The following is a 27,113-nucleotide window of genomic DNA, read 5'->3' as shown; positions in this document are numbered from 1 at the left end:
CTCACGTTAATTTGAGGAGTTCAGTTTGTTTGGTTTTCTAACTGGACCAGCTTATTGGCTCAGCACGCACTGCAGTAACGTACAAACAACTTTATGTTTATGGTCATTGCGTAGGTTAACTTTATTGTCTTGCATTTCTTAGATATAAAGAAAAGTGGATAGCCTCTTTTTGAGAATTTATAATTTTAGGATCAATAAGTGGCATATTCAGAGATAGAATTTTCCAGGGTTTTTCAGGTTTTCATTGCTAGGAAGCAATGAAATTTTTCAAGTCTCTCTTATATTTGATAGGAAGTCACTAAGCGTCAGAGAATGAGGATCCCTGGCTTGTGTTTTCGGATTCTGTGTATGGACCTTCATCCATATAGCCCTGGGCTCTCTGTTCAGTCTAGGCCACCACTGTATCTGGCCTCTAGAGGGCGCACCAAACCCCCCAAACCACCGTAAAGGCAAAAAAAAAAAAAAAAAAACCCCAAAAAAACCCACCCTGTTTTCAAGACACTGATTGGGTTAGTTTTATTAAAGGGAAAAAAATTAAAGGGAAATTTTTTAAATTGCAAAAAAAGCACAGAAATATATTTACAGTGCACAGTTGCTGGTTCCAAGCCATAAGTACATTTGAGTAGTGTAACTGAGAGGAGGTGTGACAATTCATGGCACAAAAGTGTCAATACACCCCTCTCCGTGGCCATATCAGATACATATAATCAACCTAGCGTCTTTCTCCATGTAGTGCTCTCACAGTCACTGCCATTACTAGAGCTGACATTTGAGATTAAACTTGTCTGTTTTCTCAGGCTTATGACATTATGAGATCTTTTCCTTTTGGCTATAACCTGAGATACCCTAAAAGCTAAATAAAAATATCCAAACTTGAAGCTTTAGGGTGTCCTTGTCTTAAAGCTTAGAGAGTTCTTCATTTTTCCTAGAACTGGCTTCCTAGGACACCCTTTCTACTCTGTGCCTGCCTTGGTGGCTAACTCTCCAGGCATGAAAGACAGACAGACATGTGTCCTGAACCTCTGGTAATAAAGAACCAGTAGGGTTTCAGAGGTCCTCTGCTGACCAGTGCCGGTTTTGCTCTTACCCAATAGATTTCTGTCGCTGTAAGTCCCTTAAATCCCCCCTCCAAACTGTTCCTCTTGGTCCATTTTCATGGATCTATACTCATCAGGTGTCAGCCAGGGCACATTCTATGTTTCAAGACTCATGTTCCTCCCTGTGGACCCATTATGGCTGGGCAGTAGCAGAGATCAGATCAGAATAGCCTTGTGTACTACACGGACGAGGTCAATATGAAAAGCAGCTGATAGATTCACCAGGACGTATTGATTGATTCAGGCTCGTGAAGGTAGCAAGCAACTGTATATGTCATCATCTCCTCAGCATCTAGCGCAGTGTCTAACTTGTAGTGGGCTCCCAATACATGTTTTGAATGAAGGAATGAGTGATGAGTCAACATGGGGGGATATATATGCGAAGAGCCTATACTTTTGACTTGGGTGACAGAGTAGATGATGGTCCCGTTCACCTCGAGAGGCAATGTTGCAAGAAGAACAACGTTGAGAAAGACTGTAGTGCGTTGGGTTTGGAAACATGGAATCTGAAGTGTCTTTCAGTTGTCAAGGTAGAACTGTCCATTGGGCCATTGGAAGTGTGGGTGTAGGGCCTAAGGAGGAAGCTGTCCCAGGAGGCACATTTGGGAGAACTCAGCACATGTAAGTGATAGTTGAATCCACGTATGTGGATAACATTAGAAGGTGTTAGAGACAATGAAGGAACCTGTCATAGATCAACCTGCTATAATAAAATATCATAGACTGGGTGACTTAACTAATAGATGCTTATTGTTCACTGTTCTGGAGGCTGGATGTCCAAGATCAAGGCACTGGCAGATCCGGTGTCTGCTGAGAGCCTCATTCCTGGCTTGCAGACGGCCATCTTGTTCTGTCCTCCCGTGATGGAAAGGCGGAGCACCCTATCTCTTTCCCTCTTTTGATAAGAACACTGATCTCATCTTGGGGCTGCATTCTCAGGACCTAATTTCTTTCCAAAGGCTCTACTTCTTAATTCCATTCATTGGGGATTAGGGTTTCAACATAGGAAGTTTGGAGGGATACAAATATGCAGTTCTTAGAGCCTTAAGACATAACAGCATGTAGCTGATATTATCAGATAGCCTAGAAAGAGAGCCTGGGAAGGGCCACTGAGAAGTGCCCAGAGGAGAGTCAGTGTCTGGAACCTGCTAGGCCCTCTTTCCAATGGACGTGATGCCTCCAGCACCCACTCAGGGCGCGTAGGGCAGAATGGCCATGCCTTGATCTCAGTGGAACCTCAAACCTATTGAGGCTCAGGTTCTCTACCCTCTAACCCACCACGCTCTGCCTCTTCTCAATCTCTCTTTTTTTATATGTGTATTTAATTTGAGAGAACGAGCGAGCATGAGTGGGGGAGGGGGACAGAGGGGAAGGGAGAATCCCAAGCAGGCTCCGCACTCAGCACAGAGCCCCGTAGGGGCTCCATCTCACAACCGCAAGATCACGATCTGAGCTGAATCAAGAGTTGGACCCTTACCTGATGGAGCCACCCAGGCTCCTGCCTCTTTTCTTACGAAAATGGTCATTCAGAATCCAGCATTACTTTATGTTCACCCAGAAATAGGAACTCACAGTAAAATAAAGCATTTAATTTTACTTTGACAGATGAGGTGTGTTGTGTCTTAATAAAACGTGTCTGGCATATTCTTTTATGACTAAAAACAATGGATAAAGCCAAGAATGGAAGGAAACAATAAGACATTAGGAAGGAATTATCGCTGAAATGCAGGTCATGAATGGCTTGTTTTCATCTTTTTTTGTTTTCCTGTAAGAGTCCATGATATTTTCCTCAAGAGTACATGCTGCATTCAAAATCTGAAAAGGAATCTTTAAAGTTATTTTTACGTGGGAAAGCCTGGTACAAAGACTGAACAATTACGTCACGGTCTTAAATAAACAGTTTACCAAAGTCAGACTAGGCATTTTGGAACCATGTAAAGATCTGGTTTATTTGTTAAATGTCTGAACTTTTTTTGTTGTTGTTTATTTATTTTTGAGAGAGAGAGAGAGAGAGCGAGCGAGCATGAGCAGGGAAGGGGCAGAGAGAGGGAGACACAGAATCTGAAGCAGGCTCCAGGCTCTGAGCTGTCAGCACAGAGTCCAATACGGGGCTCAAACCCATGAACTGTGAGATCATGACCTGAGTCGAAGTCGATGCTTAACTGACTGAGCCACCCAGGTGCCCCAAATGTCTGAACTTATAAAACCATTTATATTATACATGTAGGTTTGGGAAACAGGAGTCCATATAGAATATCTGGAAACAGGCCTTTGTGTGTTCAGTTGATCCTTTGCAGCCTCTTAAGGATATGCTTTTTGGTTCTGAGCCAGGATTCACCAGAGGACTGATCAAGGCCACTAAATACAGCCATATAGGTTGGACACTGAACAACTGCAGAGGGCCTTTTCATTTATAATACAACATGAATAGAGTCCATAGAGTTGAGCAGTGCACAACCTACCCAAATAAGTGGTACATTTAATAACAAGTGATGTTTTATTTTTTATTTTATTTTTTATGTTTATTTGTTTTTGAGAGAAAGAGTGTGAGTGGGGGAGGGGCAGAGAGCGAAGGAGACACAGAATCCAAAGCAGTCTCCAGGCTCTGAGCTGTCAGCACAGAGCTCCCTGTAGGGCTCAAACCCACAAACAGTACAATCATGACCTGAGCTGAATTTGGACGCTTAACTGACTGAGCCACCCAGGCGTCCCAGTAACAAGTGACGTTTTAAAGACCCAACCCATCACCTGCCAAAATGTTGGATCTTATTAATGGGATCTACACTACCAAAGACCTGGCTATGAGAAATTTATAAACTCCAAGATGTTCCAAATGTAAGCAGGGTAGGGAGTTTCATTAAGTGTTCACTGATGCCATAGAATATCAGGATAAAAATGCTTTTAATATTAAAAAGACAATAAATACTTACGCCAAACACAATAAGTACTTACCCTTTTTGTTTTATTCACTAAGGGCCAGTCTCAGTTTCTAAGAAAAGTGTGTCCCATGTGCTGAGCAAGGAGGGAGGTGGAAACATTTCAGTCATTGTTCTTGGGGGCGCAGAAGAATCACTGGATGCCCATCCTGGAAAATTCACTCTGTTTATCCGCCAGCGGAAAGGATTTGTTAAAATTGCTTTGACCCACGGGTAAGTAGCTTCTCAGGTACCTGGATCCGAGAAGTTAGGACATTATTAAGTGAACACAAAGAAATAAAGTCATTTTTCTTGTCCTTAAAGACAGACCTCCTCTTAGTTGACCTGACAATCAAAGCAGATATGGATGTTCATGGGGAACGGAATACAACCTTCCCAGTAAGGCGGTTCAACGCCGTGGCGTCCAGCAACGAAACTCACCTTTAACAGCGAAGCAAACAAAAAAGCACAAAATCAAATACAATTAAATAAATTTTTTTTTCACGTTTATTTATTTTTGAGAGACAGAGACAGAGCATGAGTGGGGGAGGAGCAGCGAGAGAGAAGGAGACACAAAATCTGAAGCAGGCTCCAGGCTCTGAGCCATCAGCACAGAGCCTGATGCAGGACTCGATCTCGTGAACCACGAGATCGTGACCTGAACCGAAGTCGGATGCTGAACCGACTGAGCCACCCAGGCATCCCAAAAGTACAAAATTTTATATTCATAGTGTCAACTTCCAGTCAAATGAACAAATGAACCATGGCCCAAACTATAGGTGGAAAAGAAGCTTCCTGGAGCCTTGAATGGCTATTGAATAAACTTGCATAGATTGCTAGGCTGCAGAAGTACCTTCTCAAAGGATTTCAAGTGTAAATTTCATGAAAGTAGCAGGATCAGGAGGCAGAGGAACATTGAAAAATTGTTAGGAATATGTTGCCAAAGCCAGCCAGCCAGAATAAAACACTTCAATCCTTTCTACTGGAAATTCATCCTCTTTCCTTTGTTATTTGTAGCGCCTCCTTGGTACCAGTGTTTTCTTTTGGAGAAAATGAGCTATTTAAGCAAGTTAGCAACCCTGAAGGCTCCTGGCTTCGAACTGTGCAAGAGAAGCTACAGAAGATCATGGGGTTTGCTTTGCCTCTTTTCCATGCCAGAGGGATTTTTCAGTACAATTTCGGCCTGATGCCATACAGGAAACCCATCCACACTGTTGGTATGTACATCAAGGACCAAAGGCTTGTTAGAATAAGTAAAAGTATTACCTTACTTTGAGCAATGTTGCTGTTATTGATTGTGGTGCTAATGCAAGAGAAAGTGGCTTCGAGGAAGAGCTTCCTAAAGAATCTTCTAAATGTTAATTTGTGCTTTATTTATGATATGTCTTTAGCTAAGAAATGACTGTATTTTCCATTTGGGAGTTGATAACTTTCAACAATACTGCTATTGAACTACAGGGAGAATCCAATTTAGACATAGAGTTTCTTTTTTTAAGTTTATTTGTTTATTTTTGAGAGAGAGACCAGGCTAGGGGCAGAGAGAGGGAGAGAGAGAATCCCAAGCAGACGTTGCATTGCCAGCGCAGAGTCTGATGCAGGGCTCAAACCTATGAGCCGTGAGATCATGATCTGAGACAAAATCAAAAGCCAGATGCTTAGCCGACTGAGCCACCCAGGTGCCCATAGACATAAAGTGTCTAGTACTCTATATGAATCTGTTTCTCTGTTCAAGCAGATTGTAACATAGCAGTTCTTTGATGAATGCATTTTGTCAGAGTCTATTAAATATAAGCATATTTCATTGTAGTGAATGTCTTCATCACGTTCAGTTCACATAGGCATCGGTTTCTGTAGCAAAAGCAATTTTGGGAGGCTGCTCACTCTAGTTATATGTATTCTAATATAGACTGATTTTATTTTTAAGAAGTTGTATATTGGGGGCACTTGAGATGGGGGAGGAGGGTGACAGACCATATTGACAGAAAGACTGAGGAGCAGAACAGTTAGCTCTTCCCATCGAAAGGGACCTGGACCTCCCAGCGGGATAAAGTGCAGAGCCAGGCACAAATAGCACAGTTCACCAAACTGTATCCTTTCACCATAGATAGTCCATTAGATGACATTCAAGATATTTTTAGGTCTGTTTCCTTAGAATGGGATTTTACTACTTACTTTCAGTTTCTGAGGGCATTGCAGTTCACGTGCAGTCACATGACACTATTTTTAAATGTGTATTTAACTCAAATGGAATGTTAACAGGCTGTTGATTAGTTACCATAATGGAAACACAGAGATAAGTTTGCAATTGCGTTTTTCCAAGATAAGCTGGTTACAATTCTTTGGCATTATGTATATCTATTTTTAAGCAGGTAATCAACATCTTTTAGAGCATGATTTTTCTAAGTCCTGACACGGGTTTTGGTCCCTTATGTGCAAAGTACTATAGTTGGCATTTTGGGGGATAGGAGGAAAATGGAAAGACATGATTTTTAGGAACTAAAAGTTTTAGTGTAACTTGTACACACATGAAATAAGTTGCCAATGTTAAAAGCCAAGTATATGTCATTGAATTAAATGATTTATAGTTATCACCAGGTGGGGTTAAATTTTAGTTTTAAGTGGTTATCACTTGACACAGCATAGTTATAAGTCTGCTGACAAATAATTCGGGGGCCAAATAGAAACGACCAGGTCCAAACTCATTGTTAAGACTAGAAAACTAGAGCTCTGGTTTTCACTCAAGCCTGTCTAATGTGCTTCTCTTTAAGACTGAGAATAAGGGGAGATTGCTTCAGTCCATCTTTCTGCTGACCTCCCAAATGATTACATCGGAAATACCATATCTAGTCTCTAGCATCTCAGTATCCTGCTATTTGAAGCCTTTTAAAAACCAGGCTGAGAAAATGCACATTTTACATAAAGTCTCAGCTGCACTGAGATTGAGTTTAGCAGCAGCCAGATGATTGAGAGCAGCCTCATTTGGGTGAACCAGACTCACACAGATGATGTGCATGTAGGACTTCTATTTGAAATAACACAAGTGAGGATAGGATATTGACAATTCCTTAAACAAAAGCAAAGCTATGTATCAATCGATTGCAACGTGATATTCACAACAGAAACCTAAGTTACTGTGTTTCTTTCTATTAAAAAAAGTTTTTTTAATGTTTATTTTTGAAAGAGAGACAGAACATGAATGAGGAAGGGATAGAGAGGGAGACATAGAATCTGAAGCAGGCTCCAGGCTCTGAGCTGTCAGTGCAGACCCCGCTTGAACTCACTATCCATGAGATCATGACCTGAGCCGAAGTCGGACACTCAACCGAGTAAGCCACTGAGGAACCCTGTTCCTTTCTATTTTAAATCAACGCACTTCAAACCCAGAGGTGTTTCTTTTCTGACTCCCTGACACCTCCCAGGCAGGTCAGGTAGCTTCCAGACCAGTAAGTTAATTAAGAGTTTGTGTTTAAAAAATATTTTTATTTTAAATGGAGTACCTGGGTGTCTCAGCTAAGCATTCAACTTTGGCTTAGGCCGTGGTCACACCATTTGTGAGAGCCTGGAGCCTGCTTACAATTCTGTGTCTCCCTCACTGTCTGCCCTCTGCTCATGTGCACTCGCTCGCTCTCTCTCAAAAATAAACTTTTTTTAAAAAAGTTTGTGAACTTCTCTCTACCTCACATCATAAAAACTCAGTAAATATTAGTTTAGTTCATCCTAAATCCTCTCTTCATCTTTAATTCTCTCACTCGTAGCTGTCTGGAGATGCTCAGACTATCCATCCTCCAGTCTCCACACATCTGTGGGACCTCACTTCCTCAGTGATGTTAGAGCATTTATTTCAGTGTTAATAGTTCTCACTAGTGTTAGAAATCATTAACTCTGCAAGGCTTTTGTCTGTTAATATCCTACTAATTAAATCCTTTTAGAAATATGTTCCCATTAAAAAAACTTTTTTAGTGTTTGGGTTTTTTTTTTTTGAGAGAGAGAGAGAGAGAGAGCACAAGTGGGGGCAGGGCAGAGACCAAGAGGGAGACACAAAATCCGAAACAGTCTCCAGGCTCTGAGCTGTCAGCACAGAGCCCATGTGGGGCTTGAACTCGGAATCGGCAATATCATGACCTGAGCCAAAGTTGGAGGCTTACCTAACTGAGCCATCAGGTACCCCAGGAAATCTGTTCTCTTAAACCCAAAGTGCCAACATCAGGTCATAGTTAGCCTCTGTGTATTTCTTACACCACACCTTCCTAAACCACTAGGTTTCTCTGCATCCTCCATCAAAACCCTCTTTACTCTTTCCTGAGGGTCATTTAGTGGAAATAATTTGTGAAGAAGATGTCATATATTAGCTTCTGCACAGCAAAGGAAGCAATCAATAAAACTAAAAGACAGCCTACTGAATGGGAGAAGATATTTGAAATGAGTCTCTGATGAAAGGTTAGTTTCCAGAATATATAAAGAAGTTCTACAACTCAACATCCAGAAAACAATCCAGTTAAAAAACGGGCAGAAGAAAGACCAATTTCCCCAAAGAAGAAACACAGCTGGCCAACAGACCCCTGAAAAGGTGCTCAACATCACTCGCTGTCAGGGAAATGCAAATCAAAACCACAAGGAGATGGCCCCTCACACCTGTCAGAGTGGCTAAAGTCCAAACCACAGCAGGAAACAGCAAGCGCCGGGGAGGGTGTGTACAGTTGGTGGGAATGCGAACTGGTGCAGGCACTCTGGAAACCAGTGCGGAGGCTCCTCAAAAAGTTAAAGGTGGGGCTTTTCCAGCCACAGCCAGAGAACAGCTCCTGCTAAGAAGGGTGGCAAGAGGCAGTGCCTTTCTGCCATCAAGAGGTAGTGGTCAAAGTATACACCACCAACATTCCCAAGCTCATCCCTGGGGTGGATTTCGAGAAGCATGCCCCTTGGGCACTCGGAGAGATTGGGAAATTTGCCATGATGGAGACGGGATGTCCAGATGTGCGCAATGATACCAGGCTTGACAGAGCCGGCCGAACCAAAGGAGTAAGGAGGGTTCCACGCCATATCTGGGTGCGGTCGTCCAGAAAACATAACAAGGGCGCTCAGTTCAAAGATCTACCAAACAGGCCTTCGGGTTGGGTACCTGTGTACCTGTCCCCACTTTCAAAAATCACAGTTAATGTGAATGAGACCTAACTATTGATTGTCAAATAATGGTGTAAAACTGCCAAAAAAAAAATTAAAAATGGTACTACTAGGGATTTATCCCCCTAAAATACAAATATACTAATTCAGAGGAACACATGGACTCGTGTATTTACTGCAGCGTTATCTAAAATAGCTGAATCATGAAAGCAGCCCAAGTGTCCATTGATAGATGAATGGATAAAGATGTGAGATAGATACACACACACACACACACATATCTCCATCCAGTGGAATATTACTCAGCCATAAAAAAGAAGGAAATCTTTCCTTTTGCAACAGCGCAGATGGAGCTACAGAGTATAATGCTAACCAAGATAAGCCAGTCAAAGGAAGACCGATTCCATGGGATCTCATATGTGGAATTTAAGAAACAAAACATACAAGCAAAGAAAAAAGAGAAACCAGGAACTGATTCTTAACTGTAGAGAATAAACTGATGGTTACGAAAGGGGAGGTGGTAGGGGATGGGGGGAATTAGCTGATGAGGATTAAGGAGGGCACTTGCTGGGGTGAGCCCCGAGTGATGCATGGAAATAGAATCACTACGTTGTACACCTGAAGCTAATATTACACTGTAGGTTAACATTACAGTGTAGGCCACACTGTACTGGAATTAAAATTAAAGAGTCATAAAAAAAGAAGATACCATATATTTTCTTTGTACATTTGAAAATAGTATATAATTTACATATGTTATTGTTGGTTTATCAAAATACAATAAAATTGTTCACAAAATTGTATTTTATTACATAAATAATGGAGAGAAACATATTTAAATACACATCCATCATAATAATCAGGAGGGATAATTGAAAGACATTTAGACTGTAAGAGCCGTGTGAACCAAGTGAAGTTCCAGGGGCGCCTGGGCGACTCAGTTGGTTAAGCATCTGACTTCAGTTCAGGTCATGATCTCACGGTTTGTGGGATCCAGCCCCGCGTCGGGCTCTGTGCTGACAGCTAGCTCAGAGCCTGGAGACTGTCTTCCAATTCTCTGTCTCCCTCTCTCTCTCTGACCTTCCCCTTCTCACACTGTCTCTCTCTCTCTCAAAAAAAACCCCCAAAACATTAAAGATATTAAAACCAACAACAAAAAAACGGCGTGCATCCCGGGAATTGTTTCTGTCAGCCGTATACAGCTGCAGGAGAGCAGGGGGTTTGTCCTCCTGTTCTCTGACGGATTCCTTCCCGCAGTAGGAGCCTGAGACCCGTTTATAAACAAATCATTCTTTGTTTATGCCTGTCTGATTACTCTACTTAAGTCCTTAAGTATCTAACAAGTGCATGTTGAAAATTTTAAGGCAAGCTACTGTTGAACTCGAGTTGGAGAGCCTGTGCACATAGGATGATGGGAAGTTGCATGTTGGGGCAAGAAAGCAAGAGACAAGAGACTTGGCATTTAAAGGGAGAGATTCCGTGTATCGTTGTATGTGCTGATTTTAAGTTCTGTAGGTTTATGTTAAAAAATTTCAAAGGTTCAAAAAAGTTTCTTGAGTGGTAAAATGAACTCCTGTGTGCCTTTCCTCACACACTAACCAGTTGGCAACATTTTGCTACATACAGGTTTTCTCTCTCTAATGGTATAATATACCGCTGAACTTTTTGAATAGGTGCTGAAATCATGGCATCTGCTTTTGTGTATCTTTCTTTTTTTTTTAGTTTTAAATTTATTTTTAAATTTATTTTTGATACAGAGAGAGACAGAGCATGAGAGGGGTGGGGGCAGAGAGAGAAGGAGACACAGAACTGGAAGCAGGCTCCAGGCTCTGAGCGGGGCTCAAACCCACGAACATGAGATCTGCCCTGAGCCGAAGTCAGAGGCTTAACCGACTGAGCCACCCAGGCGCCCCTGTGTATCTCTCTTAAGAGCAAGATGATTCTCTTCTGTAATGTCAATGCAGTTCAGGAAATTGAACCTTGATCAAGTACTGTTAACTACTGTACTGCCTATATTTCAAATTTTGCCAATTGCCACAATCATCGCCTGGTTAGCTGTGCTTTTGGGAGAAGGGGGAGCACTGAGTGTTTTTTCCCGTCAACCGAATCAGACATTGCATTTAATTTTCACATCTCTTTAGCCTGCTTTAAGTTGGAGTCATTTTTCAACTTGCCTTTGTCTTTATGACATGAGCAATATGGAGGAGTATAGGCCAACGCTTTGTAGAATGTTCTTTAACTTGGGTTGGTAGAGTCTGTCGTGGTTATTATTATTTTTTAATGTTTGTTTATTTTTGAGAGAGAGAGAGAGAGAGAGAGAGAGAGAGAGAGAGACAGAGCGTGAGTGGCGGAGGGGCAAAGAGAGAGAGAGAAGGAGACACAGAACCAAAGCAGGCTCCAGGCTGTGAGCTGTCAGCACAAATCCCGACGTGAGGCTGGAACTTGGGAACTACGAGATTATGCCCTAGGCTGAGGTCAGACACTTAACCGACTGAGCCACCCAGACGCCCAGTCCATCCTGGTTATTTTCCAGTTATGCGTCTGTGGCAAGAATTCCATAGGAATGGTGCTGCGTCTTCCTCAGTAGGTCGTGCGTCAGGAGGCACAATGTCCCATTGTTGGCGAGACTCACTTTGCTGCCTGGAGTGGGGTGTTTGCCAGGCTTTTCTACCATAAAAATAAATGACAAAGATTTATCTACAGAAATCTGTCTAGGTTTACATAGGTAAATATATAATGTAGGGTAGTTTTATATTTATAAATATAAGGGCTTTTTCCTTTCCATTAACAAGTAACCTCATGATGTTGTTACTTAGATGCTGTAATTATTCTCTTCATTAGGCTTTACTTGGTGGCTTAAGATCCATTGATAATTCTTGCCTGAATCGATTATTGCAGTCATGGTTACAAACTGGTGGTTTTCCAGCTCTAGCATTGCTTCTGTATTAAGTAGTTGGCATTGACCGTAAGGAAGAGCCCTCCGCCCTCCCAGGGTTAGATTATTTGAATTTTGGATCCCCAGAGGGGCTTCTCAGCTGTGTGCGCACGGGGCCTGGGAAAGGCTTCCGCCCTGTCTTGTCCAGCCCTGAAACTCCCCCTGACGTCCTCTTTCTCTTTCTTTCTATTAATTCCTCAGCCTAAATTTGATTATGGATATGGTAGAGTTATTTGTTTCACTTTTTAAAAATTAATTTTTAAATTTACATCCAGGTTAGTTAGCATATAGTGCAACAATGGTTTCAGGAGTAGATTCCTTAAGCCCCGTACCCATTTAGCCCATCCCCCTTCCCGCAACCCTCCAGCAGCCTTCTGTTTGTTCTCCGTACTTAAGAGTCTCTTATGTTTTGTCCCCCTCCCTGTTTTTATATTCTTTTTGCTTTCCTTCTCTTATGTTCATCTGTTTTGTATCTTAAAGTCCTCATGTGAGAGAAGTCCTGTGGTATTTGTCTTTCTCTGACTGACTAATTTCGCTTAGCGCAATACCCTCTAGTTCCATCCATGTAGTTGTAAATGGCAAGATTTCATTCTTTTTGACTGCCGAGTAATACTCCAGTGTGTGTGTGTGTGTGTGTGTGTGTGTGTGTGTGTGTGTGTGTGTGTGTATACCTTATCCATTCATCTGCCAATGGACATTTGGGCTCTTTCCATACTTTGGCTATTGTCGATAGCACTGCTATAAACATTGGGGTGCATGTGCCCCTTTGAAACAGCACACTTGTATCCCTTGGATAAATACCTGGTAGTGCAATTGCTGGGTTGTAGGATAGTACTATTTTTAATTTTTTGAGGAATCTCCATTCCATTTTCCAGAGTGGCTGCAGCAGTCTGCATTCCCACCAGCAGTGCAAAAGAGATCTCTTTCTCCACATCCTCACCAACATCTGTTGTTGCCTAAGTTGTTAATGTTAGCCACTCTGACAGGTGTGAGATGGTATCTCATTGTGGTTTTGATTTGTCTTTCCCTGATGAGTGATCTGAGCATCGTTTCATGAGTCTGTTCACCCTCTGGATGTCTTCTTTGGAGAAGTATCTATTCATGTCTTTTGCCCATTTCTTCACTGGGTTATTTGTTTTATGGGTGTTGAGTTTGACAGATTTTGGGTATTGACCCTTTATCTGGTATGTCATTTGCAAATATCTTCTCCCATTCTGTCAGTTGCCTTTTTGTTTTGCTGATTGTTTCCTTTGCTGTGCAGAAGCTTTTCATTTTGATGAGGTCCCAATAGTTCAGTTTTGCTTTTGTTTCCTTTGCCTCCGGAGATGTGTTAAGAAGTTGCTGTGGCTGAGGTCAGAGAGGTTTTTGCCTGCTTTCTCCTCAAGGATTTTGATGGCTTCCTGTCTTACATTTGGGTCTTTAATGCATTTTGGATTTATTTCTTTGTGTGGTATAAGGAAGTGGTCCAGGTTCTTTTTTCTGCATGTTGCTGTCCAGTTTTCCCAGCACCATTTGCTGGTGAGACTGTCATTATTCTTTGGATATTGTTTCCTGCTTTGGAAAGAATCAATACTGGATATTCTTTGGATACTCTTTCCTGCTTCATCAGAGATGAGTTGGCCATACATTTGTGGGTCTATTTCTGGGTTCTCTATTCTGTTCCATTGATCTGAGTGTCTGTTTTCATGCCAGAACCGTACTATATTAATGATTACAACTTTGTAATGCAGCTTGACGTCCGGGATCGCAATGCCTCCAGCTTTGGTTTTCTTTTTCAAGATTGCTTTGGCTTTTCTGGGTCTGTTCTGGTTCCATACAAATGTTAGGATTGTTTGGTTCTAGCTCTGTGAAGAATGCAGGTGTTATTTTGATGGGGTTGATGTTTCACTTTTATATTTATGGCAAAATGGAAAAAACTATAATCACTGCTATTAAGAAATTGCTTCTTTCCGTTATAGGCCCAATGTGATGGGCAGTGACTAACACTCAGGCCCCAGCCACACAAAGAAATCAAAATTGACATCACGAAGCCATTTATCATGCCTCAGACACATGTACAGAGGAAGAGGTATGGTCTTGGGGTCTGATTCAGAGTGACTTAGGTGGCTTCATTTATCTTCCCTGAGCCTCAGATTTTACAGCTCTAAAGAGAAAACTGTTGTAATTGCCGTATCTTCTCTAAGGATTATTCTGCGGATCAGATGACACTGTACGTGGGAAAGCACTTTGTGCTCCCCCAGAATAGGAGAGTGTGGGTTGATGGACAGCCCAGGGGACTTCCTGACCAGACTGTTGAGAGCTCTTAAATGTGTTTCCGTCTCCCTGTGTAAGTATCCTTGTCAAAGTGTTCGTCGGAGTCAAATCAGGAGGAAATTGACAAATTCAGATTGTGGGACACTGTATTAAACAGCTGGCCTAGACTCTTCAAAAATATCAATGTCGTGAAAGACCGTAAGGAGAGGGCACGCAAAGAGGGCAGTCGTGGATGGTTGGGGGCGTGTGGCCGACAGAGTAAGGGTATCATTGAGACAGTTCATCAAGTTCGAATATGAGCTAAGTACAAAGTAATTGTGTCGAGGTTAAATCCTTGAGTATGAGAACGGTGGTGTTAAAAAGGACAGTGTTCTTGGGGCGCCTGGGTGGTTCAGTCGGTGAAGCATCTGGCTCATGATTTCGGCTCAGGTCATGATCTCACGGTTTGTGGGGTCGAGCCCCGCGTCAGGCTGTGTGCTGACAGCATGGAGCCTGCTTGGGCTTCTCTGTCTTCCTCTCTCTCTGCCCCTACCCTGCTTGGACATGCACATGCGCTTGCTCACTCTCCATCTCCCTCCCTCTCTCACAAAAATAAATAATAAGCATTAAAAAAAAAAAAGGACAGTGTTCTTTGTCCTTATGCCAAAATATTTAGGGATGGTAACACAATTGGACCATTGATATCTACAACTTACTTTCAAATGGGTCTACAAAAATAAAAATAATACATATGTATACCTGCACGTGTGCGCACCTGTGCACAAAATGTCCAAAACCTGTGAGTCTAGAGGGGGAGTCCTCAAGTGTTTATTGTATTATTCCTGCTATGGGTTTGAATTTTTTTAACGTAAAGATAAAGAAAGGCATGTGCTTTAATAAAATAGGTTTGAACCCACTTGAGGGCAAAAGTCCTCCATTATGTTTCAAGTCACGATTATATCCTGAAGAGAAAAAACGCAGGCTAAGGGATTCTCTGAAATACAAGGAAAGGAAGGGGAGCCTAATTTACATAGAAATGTCAAGTTAAGGGTTTAAAGAGATAAGAATGTTAAGGGGATCAGTGTGGTGCCCAGTGTGACACGTTAAGTGTTCAGTACACGTTCTTGAGCACTTGTGTGTATGGAAGCACTTGTGCACACGCCCGCACACACACACATGCGCGCGCGCGCACACACACACACACACACACACACCTTTCTTCACATCAGGCGTATTATTTGAGCCTCCACCATAAGCCAGAGGTTCAGTGAACCCAGGTTTCATTGGCCCCCACATTTTGACCCTCTCCTGCCCCCTCTGCCAACAGCCTAGGCTTTCTCTAGGGCTCAGCTGTGTCGCATCCAGAGGAAGAGCAATTCCTGTGTGAGACCATTAGAGAGATCACCTCTGTAGAGTTTTCAGGATTCAAGGAAAACAGCAAAGATTTGTTATTGCCAAAGATCTACTCTTTGTCTCAGTGAGAAGAACATATTGCCCATTTCCGAACTCCTTTCCAGCTGTGTGTCCACGTGAAGCTGCCCATTCCTCGTCTGAGGTAAATCCAACATGGCACCCTGGAAACGGGGGCGAGGCGGCTATGTGAGGCCGTGAGTGCGCCCCTCATCTTGAGTTGCTGGATGGCCTGGGAGATGGAACACACCAGCTCTAAAAAGCACCAGAGCACAAACAGGAGCTATGATTCGTGACTCTGCCACCAGGAGAGATGTTGGCTGGCTTTTTCCAGGGCAAGGAGTTCTGTGTCCAAGAGCAGCCATATTTTTCCCCCCTTTGTATTGTCAAAAGAGAGTTAAGGGCGGTTTCAGCAAACATGGTCTTAGCTTTTGTTTTCTTCCTTGTAAGTGGTAAAAATCTCCTTTTTGTGGAGACAGAATTCTGGTCTCTGCTGGAGACTCTGCTCAGATTTGAATGCTTTTGTTTTGTCACATCTGTCTTTATCCCTCAAAGAGTAATGGAGAAAGATTTCATGCTCCCCAGTCCAATTTTTGTAATGAGGGACCATGGCACCGGCTTTCATCCTGAATTCTTGTGGGTTATTTTATTTATTTATTTATTTTTGAGAGACAGAGACAGCGCGAGCAGGGGAGGGGCAGAGAGAGAGGGAGACACAGAATCCGAAGACAGGCTCCAGGCTCTGAGCTGTCAGCACAGAGCCCGACGTGGGGCTCGGACCCACGAACTGTGAGATGATGACCTGAGCCAAAGCCAGACGCTTAACTGACTCAGCCACCCAGGCGCCGCTGTGGGTTTTTTAATATATAGTTTAGAAATCTCCAGTGTCTCAGTTTCTGTAACACATAAACAAGAGAAAGGCAAGGAGGAAGCTGTCCATCTCACACTTCCAAGGGGAAAGTCTTATGATAAATTTAAAACTATGGGCATGTTTGAGCTTTTGGAAGAGCTCAGGATCCTAAAACCATGAATAAGAAAAGGATGGGATGGAAGTTACTGTAGGACAGCTCATAGGAAATAAGGCTTGCTGAATAACTCAGACTTCACAAGGTGTTTTCTTAAATGTTTATTTTTGAGAGAGAGAGAGAGAATGGAGGAGGGACAGAGAGAGCGGAGGAGAGAATCCCAAGCAGGCTCCATGCGGTCAGTGCAGACCCTAACACAGGACTTGATCTCACAACCATGAGATCATGGCCTGAGCTGAAATCTAGAGTCAGACGTTCAACTGACTGAGCCACCCAGGTGCCCAGAATTCCTGAATTTTAATTAAAGTAATCTGGGAACAACATCTTAGGTCACTGTGCCTCTTTCTAAGTCCCCTCGCCCCAACTTCCACCCTGAATAATTATACTTGACCTCTCTTTTGGGATTAATTTCACTCAACAGAAGCTATTTCGATAAAACCATGAATTTGCTAGTAGATTAGCAATGGCTAGTAGATTCTCAATTCACCTATAGATTTCTCAGTTTTTTCTTGAGAAAAAAGGTCAGAGTTGGAAGGAAGTTTCAGGATCATCTACTTTTTTATCCTAAACGTGTGAAAGTTACGGCCAGAGAGGAAGTTACTGGAAGCTCAGTGCACTTGGCGAGTGACTAGACTTAGTCTAGCACTAGCTCCCCTTCCACCCCATCACCACATTAGCCTCCTCCTGGGTTGTATTTCCAACCACAACTGACGGTAAGATGGTTCCAGTTTGTTATGCTGAGTTACAAAGGACTGATGTCTATTCTATGTGAACTTGGCGTCCAGGCTATCAGAACTGTATGTGAGATTCTTGAGGCTGTATCTGGTTAAAAACTTAGCAATTTAAGAATATTAATACTGCAGTAAGGTGATATGTATCTGCTATATGTGGCTATTTATGTCTTCTTACTACAGCATTAGACAGATATATAAAGATATCTTCTTAATAATGCATTTTGTTATACGTGTGTGTATCACTCCCTTCTCTGTGCCCCATACTGATGTCATTTATCACTTCTTTCTCTGTGACTTAACATTTGCCTGGTTTTCTCTTAACTCACCACCACCATTAACTGACATGGATTTGAACCTTGGGTGTAGCACAGAATGACCTACGGCAGGCCAAAGGAAACCGTCTCCCCGCTCTTTGAGTTCCACTCTATTACCTACGGCCCCACTTGACCTCATGCCTGAGTTAATCGTGGGCAATATAAAGCTGTTTGCTGTGGGACACCTAACATCTTGTAGGTTTTCAACTCTTGGCATCAGTAAGCAGCATTAGACCAGCAGGGGGCGCAGTGAGCAGCAGGGAAGACCCAGGAAAGCAGGTGCCAAAGCCTTGTGTATCTTGTGGTTTCTAAAAATCTGAGACAAATCTAGACACCTTTTTAAATATGTAGAAAAGTTGCCAGGTTAAAAAATAATTAGTTCATTTTTAATTACAGGTAAAACAAATGAATTCTCATTGTAGACAGTGTATCTACAATACAGATAAAGTGAAAATTACCCCATCGCTACCTTTTTCCTAGAGGCAATGGTTACCAGTTTCTCTTTCTAGATTTTTTTTAAACACATATTTATTTTTGAGAGACAGAGAGACAGAGCGTGAGCAGGGGAAGGGCAGAGAGAGGGAGACACAGAATCTGAAGCAGGCTCCAGGCTCTGAGCTAGCTGTCAGCACAGAGCCTGACGTGGGGCTCGAACTTAAAGAGTGTGAGATCATGACCTGAGCTGAAGTCAGACGTTCAACTGACTGAGCCACCCAGGCGCCCCCTAGACTTTCTTAAAGTTTATATTTATTTATTTTGAGAGAGAGAGAGAGCGCGCGAGCGCAAGCGAGAGCGAGAGAGAGCGAGAGAGAGCAGAGAGAGCGGGAAAGAGAGAATCCCAAGCAGGGCTTGCACCCACAAACTGAATTCATGACCTGAGCCAAAACTGAGTCAGACACGTAACCAACTGAGCCACTCAGGCACCCTTACATTTTTTAATACACTAAAGCTTATAATACACCTAGAACTATAAATGTTTTTTCAAAAACTGGATCATGCTGTTTTATTTTACAACTCTTTCCCCATTCATACAGTTTAGACCTCAGTGTGTGTGTGTGTGCACATATCATTTCATTTCTTACTGCCTAGGATTCCATTGAGTGACTAATCTCTGCACCTGGGTGGCTCAATCAGTTAAGCGTCTGACTTTGGCTCAGGTCATGATCTCACTGTTCGTGAGGTCGAGCCCCATATCAGGCTCTGTGTTGATAGCTCAGAGCCCAGAGCCTGCTTCAAATTCTGTGATTCCCTCTCTCTCTGAAAAATAAATAAACATTTAGAAATTTAAAAAAAAATAATTTTTCTATGGAGACTTTGATTGGTTTTGTTTCCTACTCTTAACAAACAGCAAGAGGCTTGTGATGATGTGTGTTTTCTAGTACAGATTCTTGGCGATGAAGAAACACATTCTTCAGATGTTTTAGGATGACATTAAAAAGAGAGTAGAGGGCGGATGCCTCATGATTCTCGACTTCACCATCAGTCATAATGGGGGACTGTGGCCTGGCTGTCAGCTGTACCAGAGGGAGAATGCGAGTGACGTGCACACACAGCTATGTCCTCTGATTTCACAGCTGTGGTCAGCACAGTGGTTCATTTGACTCAAAGTCAAAACCACCAGGGTACTTACACTCCAGTGACTGCTGAGAAGGAAAGTTCTTTATTTGTCATCAAAGAGGATGGTGTGAGCCCTGTGGCAGCCAGTAAAGTGAGCAAGGGATTGGAGTGAGCGCGCCTGACAGATTCTGATTGGCAGCTCTTTCCAGAGCCGTCCTTTAGAATCCGCGGGCGTGATGGGGTGGTTTCGGTTTCTTCTGTCTGACGTATTCTCTCTTTTGACAGTTGGCCGCCCAATCCCCGTGCAGCAGACTCTGCACCCCACCACGGAGCAGATTGAGGAGTTACATCAGACCTACATGGAGGAGCTAAGGAAATTATTTGAGGCGCACAAAAGGAAGTATGGTATTCCAGAACACAAAACTCTCATTTTTAAATAACTATCCTCTCAGCAGGCATACCAGAAGATGCGAGAACATCCCGTTGGAGAATATATATTTTAAATAAGGATTTTCTTCTTTGACTGTGGACTCAAATTTGCAACTGGAAAGTATGATTTGTGGTGATGGATGTTGATGAGCATCCAGGGACAATAAAAATACACTGGGTGACTCTAGGAGAAGCGTGGAGAAGACTATAACCCCGTCTAATAATCCTTCTCATCGAAGAAGGGCCAGTCATTTCGCAGGTAAAGAAAAAGTTTAGAATTATTCATGTGCCCAAGGAAAAAAAAGAAAAAAGACAGCTTCAAAAAATAATTAGACCCTTTTACTAAGCATCGCCGTAATTTAACGTAGTGTTTTCACTGCGGATGACAGCTGTGGTTTAGCACAGCTTGGAGCAGTTAGACTGTGTGTGAACTAATTTTCCATACAGAGCTAAAGGAGATCATTTCTTTCTTTTCTTTTTTTTTTTTCTGCTTGAACCGACCATTTTGGGGTGAATAATGTTCCTTTTCCGGCTGAGATAATTTGATCCCTTTAGGTCATGTCAACCAATGCATTTTTATCCAACAGTGCAGAATTTTAATGCAGTTTTTGAAATAGGATGCGTCTACCATTTGGAAACCCATGTGGGTGAGAGCGTGCCTCGTCATTTCTATTCATGCTTTGAAACATTCATGCTTGTCATTTGCTTAGAAGCATGTTCATTTGCTCTAGACCAAGGAGGCCTTTTGGGAGACATGCTTTAGAACGTTAAAATTCCAGAAAGTTGTCACGGCCATAGAAATGATTTGAATTTTCTTCCCAAATCCCTTTTGAGAGTAAGGCCAGCTATGAGAGAAAGCGCCCTCTTTGGTTGTCGCCTGTCCAGTTACAGCTGTCTGGTCCAGGAGAGTGGGGACCCTGTTCCTTCTGATCATGGATTCTTCCCTAGGGTCTAGGCTGGGCACAAAACAAGTACTTGTTTAGTGAATATATTTATGGATGGACCCACAAAGGCAAAAAAATTTTAAAGCTGTACCATAGGATGAACCTATTGAAAGAAAAGATCCGCTTTCAGAAGGAGAGAATGTATGGGGTCTGACTGTCTCATCTGGTGACGGACAAGGTTGCAGGCTGGTCTATCAGGTGCACGTGAAAAGGCGGTTTCTGATCATTAGGGCACTAAGAGTTAAGTAATTATTCAGTAATAAGTGAGAAGAAGTTTCCAGGTGATCTCCATTGCTCTAGGTTGCTTCTTTACCTCCTGTACTCTGGGTATTTGGGGCAACTTCATGGAGTTGTTCTAAATGACTAGTAATACATCTTCAGGCCTCTAATCTTTAAAGCGACAATCCCTGGGCTGGAGCCTGGACGGAGTTCAGTGTCAGTCAAACAAAGTCATGCTGGGTAACGTCTTGAGTAGGAAAGCATTTCACACCGGAAAAAAACGAACATGCCTTTGGCTTCACACTGGTTGAGCAATCCAGTGTGACCTGACCCACAGCCTTGGAATTAGATCAATTATTTGTCAAAGCAGGGAATAGGTCACAACCTCTTTTTAACAGATGCAGAAAATTTGACCAGAAAGCCTTTTTGGTATTATTCAACACCAACAAGGTATAACGGAGCCCCATTTGCAGAAAACGACACCCCGGCCAGTCAGGGGTCAGTGTTTCAGAATACCACAATGACTAGAGACCTTTGTTATTACAAAATCCGTGAATGTCATTGTTTAGAGAAGTTCATTAAAGTCTCTTGTGATTTCACAAAAGTAAGACTTTTAATCTCATATTTGGTCCTGGGGGAGCCAAGCTGACCTCCCAACACCAGCCGAATCATCTAATAAAGCAGTTACAGCCCATATGTAGCAAAGCAGAGGCGCTGGAAAATGAGCCAAGTTCCGCTCTGATGAATTTGTCTAGAATTTGGCCATGTCAAAAACCTAGGCATCAGCGGCCTTTCATTCTGGCATCCTTAAAGTCTTAATTTTAGATACCTATCAGGGGTTTTATCTCTGTCTCTCCTTGGGTCTCCAGAGGTCTTCAGCCAGCGAGAGGTCCTTTCATAAACCAAAAGCATAGTTGCAAGCCCCATATAATCCTACAGATTGCAAGGTAAGGTTTGGACATGAAGTTTTGCTACAGCACAATTGTGGGCCATGTATGGTACTCACCAATAGGGTTTGACAGAGAGCATTTCTATTTTAAAAAGTCTCGTCTACTCTCACATTCAAAAGCAAAGCCAAAAATAACAGCAGCAAAGATAACCCCAGGACACAGTAAGAGAAACTGACCCAATTGCCTTGAGGAAATGTGCGTTTGTGCTATTTGATTTGGAATGTCTTCCTCCTGTTTCTCTTGCACACTGGGCACATGCTGAGTCATGCGCTCTGTCTTGCAGCTGGAAGTGTTGAAATTATCCATATCCCATTAAGTGTCTTATGCTCACATTGAAGAGGACAGCGTCAGCGCTTAGAAGGACCAGCCAGTTTTGCTGTGTCCCAAGGGGATCCAGGACAAGGGACGCTACATGATTCATGAAAACCCTTCCCTAGGACTCTGGAAACAATCAAAGTGTGTATACTTCAGGGATAAAGGGTGAGCCTTCAGTGTATGCATAGTATTAAAGGTAAAACCCCTGTCTTCGGTAGAAGGTACGCTTTGGTCGTGGGAAACACGGGAAGATGTAACTCACATCTCTTCCAAGACTACCTCACCCACGATGCAAATGCCAAAGTACACGATAAATCTGCAAATAAGTTCGGGGTCTATTTACTCTGTCTTCTTTGCCTTTGACAGGAGACAGTGTTGATGAGATTTCTTGATTGGTTGGTTTTTTTCCCCCCAGTTGCCCAAGATTGCCAGTTTTTAGACTAGATTTGTATTTTTTTTTTAACTAAGTGGTAAAATGTCTATTTCTGGGGCTGGGAGAGTTCCTTCAAAGAGAATATTTAAAAAAGCAAGGGATTTGTCTGATACCTTCTATTTCAGTAATGCTAATTAATCCTTCCCAGACACCCAGAGCTCAGTGCCTTAATGCTGCCTATGAGAAAAAGAAGATCGGTCCCAATCCAGTTTACGCATGGAATGATGGGTTCCCCAGTAGCAGAGTCCGTGTCGTGTGTATGTTGGGATCCTGGCCCCACGGAGCAGGCTGTCCGGGCTCTCTCGGTGAAGGCTTGTGGTACTAACCTGTGTCCTAGAAGCCAAGCTTTAGAGCTCGAAGGGGCTTCAGTTGGCGAGTTACTCCTTCTGCAGACGAAGCAGTTGAACCCCAATGGCTTAGTGTGAGTTGGCACCAAGTCCACGTTCACGTTAGTGTGCTCTGGTGGAACAGAAGGCAGCGCTCGTCCGTAACTGTTGATGAATAAACCCATGCATCCTCCTATAAAACAGAAGTGTCAAAACATAGAGGATGATGAAAAATACTCGTCTTCCTGGGACCTAGAGCATTTTTCTTTTTTGAGACCAGCATACCACATTGTTGATTTTCCCTTTTTGCAAGAGCTATTTTGGTGATGTGCGCTGGGTGACGTCCAAGCTTTGAAAAAACTGAGCCACTAGAGCCTTCGGTTTTGAGCAGCAGGATAAGGCAAGGGGCTTTGTGCCCAGGGTGAGTGACAGACCCCACAAAGGATCCTCCCTCCTGATCAGGATGCGACTGTTAAGACAGGTCAGAGCAGCCCTGTTGCTCAGACACAAGCGGAAGTGGGGCTCAGGCCACCTCGCTGACAGCCTCAACCCCCAAGCCCATTCTGACTGTAGCTTCATCCAGCTGGGTTATTACGGCTCCTTTTTTTTTTTCTTTCTTTCTTTTTTATAGCACTTAGACTCTGGTTAAGAATTTTCTTAGGCTCTCCTGAGAATAAAGGTAAATCTGACCTTCTCGTATTCCCAAGGGCTGTATAATTTTCCCCCAGTCTGTTTCCAGACCAACTTGGAGCTTCCTGGTTGGATTCCGTCTGTCCAGTCCGGGCTATGGTCATGTGGAAACAGCCAGAAAACATACCTGTGCTCTTGTCTACCTTCCAGCCTTCTATTTCAAATAGCCCTTTAGCCTCTGGATCTCCACCAACTGGCAGTGTAACGTGGGGTCATTCCTTCCTGTTAGGAGTGAATGATCTCGAAGGCTCCCTCTCTCTGATCTCTGCCTGTTCTGTCATAGTGATGACACCTCGTGGGAGATGCAGATTAATCTGTAGACTTCTTTTTCCTCTGCGGTCCTCATTTGTGTACCTCTGGACGTGCAGAGACTTCAAGTGACTGTCTCCCTTTCTTAGTATCCGTACAACAGAAATTGCTACGGAAATTTCCCCAGCATCACAGTGACCTTCAGTCATAGTGTTTCTATGAAACAATTTCATTCTCTAACTAAAAATCGGAGGGGCGCCTGGGTGGCTCAGTTGGTGAAGCATCCGACTTCGGCTCAGGTCATGATCTCCCATCTTGTGACTTCGAGCCCCCTGTCTGGCTCTGTGCTGACAGCATGGAGCCTGCTTCGGATTCTGTGTCTCCTTCTCTCTCTCTGCTCCTCCCCTGCTCGCTCTCTCTCTCTCTCTCTCTCTCTCTCTCTCGCTCTCAAACACTAAAACATTTTTTTTTTAATTGGAGACATTTTTCTAAGTGATTTCCTCCTTTACACACTTCAAAACTGTGAAATAACAGTTTATTCCTTGTTAAAATCTTCACAGGAGGTGGTGGGTTTTTAGATTTTCTACATCGTACGTGTTTGCTGTGTGCTTTTTTCAAAGCTCTTGGTTGATAAAGTTGTGACCAATAAATGGGCTTTATGCCCAAGCTGTAAATGTGTGGCTGTGGTGTTTCTTCTGAGTAGAATGGTTCATCTTTGCACGCCTTGCCCCGGCTGACTTCACTTGGACTTGAGGACGGACACAGGCAAGGGAGCTGCAGCAGAACTGTGAGCTTTACAAAGTCCCTTATCGAAGAGCCCAGGCTTTTAGATGCCCCGCATGAGAGAACAGACAAAACAGAATGGGGGTGGGGCTAACCGAAGAGTACAGATGTGCCGGAGGAAACAGAGCAGAGAACAGGAAGAGGAAACAGGACAGGAAGCTGCCATGGTCAGAATAGGAGTGAAACTTGTTAGTTACAGAACTGTTCAAAAGGTGGTAGAAAATCAGTAGATTCCAAATCAGGGGAATCACTGCATGGGTACAGGGTTTCTTTTTGGGTGATGAAAATGGTTTAAGATTTGACTGGTGATGGCTACACAACTCTGCAGCTACTCTGGAAACTCCTACACGCCTCTCTTCAACTGGGTGGATTTTACAATATGTGAGTTATACCTCAATAAAGCTGTTTTATACTCTCAAGTCGGCCACACACTAGGCAAAATAAGGGAAGAAGCTAAAAACGAAATTTCTTTTCTTTCATGTGTCAGAAGTAAAATTACCTGCCTTTGATGCCAGCATTTTGGATGACAGAGTTTACGCTTTGATTTTTGAGAGCTGTTGGTGTTTCTGGTGTTATCAAAACAGGTGTTTTCAGTACTGTTAAACTATTTTATTAGATAAAGAACATGCTATTTTATTATTGTGTAAAAACACTGCTTGACTTTAACTTTTCCCAGTATTTTATTAATACTGTGGCTAATACTAAATAGTATTACCATATAAAAGCCATCAATATTTATTGGCCATCTACAATGTACCAGGTACAGAGCCAGGAGATTTTATGTACATTATGACATTTAACTCTTAAAATAGCCCTGTGAGATCAGTACTATTTTTATCCCATAAAAAATTGGGGTTAAGAGGTACCTGGGTGGCTCAGCCGGTGAAGTGTCCGACTTTGGCTCAGGTCATGATCTCACGGCTCATGAGTTCAAGCCCCACGTGAGGCTCTGTGGTGACAGCTCGGAGCCTTGAAGCCAGCTTCAGATTCTGTGTCTCCATCTCTCTCTCTGCCCCTTCCCTGCTCTCTCTCCCTCTCTCTTTCTCTCAAAAATAAACATTAAAAACAATTTTTAAATAATTGGGGTTAAGAGAGGCTAAGAATTTTGCTTGAGGCAACCCTCATGTTGAGGGTGGAGCTAAGATATGATGCCAGGTCCTGTAGTCACAGCCCATGCTTTGGATGTAGAGCTCAGGAGCCTAGGGGGGCTGGGGGGAGGGTCCATCCTCTCTGTCACTAATTTTGTGTGACAGGTAAGTGACCTTATATTCTTTACCTATGGAATGAAAAGGTGGGACATGATTATTAAGGTTCTTGGTGGGTCCCTCTACTGATGATTCTAAAGCCATCTACATTTCTGAACGCCCCTCCCCCACACCCCAGCACAACACACCCACAGGTAGACCCAATACACACAGGGACCCTTCCCAACACTGAAACAACCCCGAGAACCAGTCATGAGGTGGCAAGATGTCGTGGTCGCCATTAGAAGGACAGAGTAACAAAGTTCCATTCAGTGGGTTAATATTTGTTTAAGTTAAACATTTAAAATGTTATTTTAAGAACACCTGTTTAGCTAAAAGTCTTGCTTTTTTATTTTTTTGGTAGCTATTACTGCACGGAGCACTAGTTGGAGAAAGGTCGTTTCTCCAAACTGTATTTTTTAAGTTCACTTTATTTCTCACATGTGTATATGTATGTGTGTTTGCATGTACCTTTTAAAAAATTTCATCATAACATTGCCGCATGTTCTAAATTTCAGAAGAAATGTCTCCAGTTTGATGTCTCCTTCCCTGCCTTCTCCAGTTCATCAACAACATCTTTAAAAACTCTAGACGGAAAGGAGATTTGACCTTTAGTTTGACCTGGCATCGACATTTTATGTGTGATGCTAACATAATGGAATGCTGTCATCTATCTTAGATTGGTTGACTGTGTCAGAGTAGGATTATGTAATTTGTCACTTCAAGTTCACTTAACTTTAAAATAACCTCGAATCCAGAAGTGTAGAATGTTAAATCATATTAAGTAATTTTTGTGGGATTCGCAGAAGGGTTTATATATTACCTATATAAATAGAAACATTGATATGGAGATACATATTCATTTCGGGTATTGAAATAATACCCAAATCAAGGAAAATTTAAATCACCAGGAATAAAAGCAAATGTGATTCATTTGGGAATGCGCTATACTTCTAAACATGAGTTGCATTTATATTTTGAATACTACATAAGGTGACTGAACGTAGTGCCATTATTATGACAAACGGAGGAGATGGGACAAATGTCCCTGTAGGAAGTAGCCTACCGCGTCTAACGAGACACAGGCATAGCCGGGCCTCCGAAGCAGTTCAGAGGAAGCAAAGGGCAAAGTTAAATTGCAAAAGGCAACTAAGGAACGCTTGCTTTCTGTCAGAGGTAAGGTCAAGGACAACG

General features: G+C 42.8%; 1 protein-coding gene across 4 annotated transcripts in view; it reads left to right on the top strand.

Moving 5' to 3' along the window:
* The window catches only part of MOGAT1 (monoacylglycerol O-acyltransferase 1), a 43,880-nt gene extending 17,028 nt beyond the window's left edge, over nt 1-26,852 (top strand). Inside the window, exons 4-8 of one of the 4 annotated variants that reach the window (XR_003906456.1) lie at nt 4,072-4,246; nt 5,030-5,229; nt 14,024-14,133; nt 14,249-14,391; nt 19,623-19,703. Coding sequence is in view for 1 of the 4 variants with exons in the window: in XM_029933703.1 (XP_029789563.1) it covers nt 4,072-4,246; nt 5,030-5,229; nt 19,623-19,777 (530 nt within the window). In the remaining 3 variants the exon portion in view is untranslated. Of the gene's footprint in view, nt 1-4,071; nt 4,247-5,029; nt 5,230-14,023; nt 14,134-14,248; nt 14,392-19,622; nt 21,540-26,437 lie in introns of those variants that run through there. The other 3 variants (XR_003906455.1, XR_003906457.1, XM_029933703.1) reach the window with 3 other exon arrangements.
* The last annotated feature ends 261 nt before the right edge of the window (nt 26,853-27,113 follow it).

Source organism: Suricata suricatta, chromosome 3 (genome assembly GCF_006229205.1).
Source record: "Suricata suricatta isolate VVHF042 chromosome 3, meerkat_22Aug2017_6uvM2_HiC, whole genome shotgun sequence".
Taxonomy (NCBI): Eukaryota; Metazoa; Chordata; class Mammalia; order Carnivora; family Herpestidae; genus Suricata; species Suricata suricatta.
Note: the sequence above shows the minus strand (reverse complement) of the source record. Positions and strands in the feature narration are given on the sequence as shown.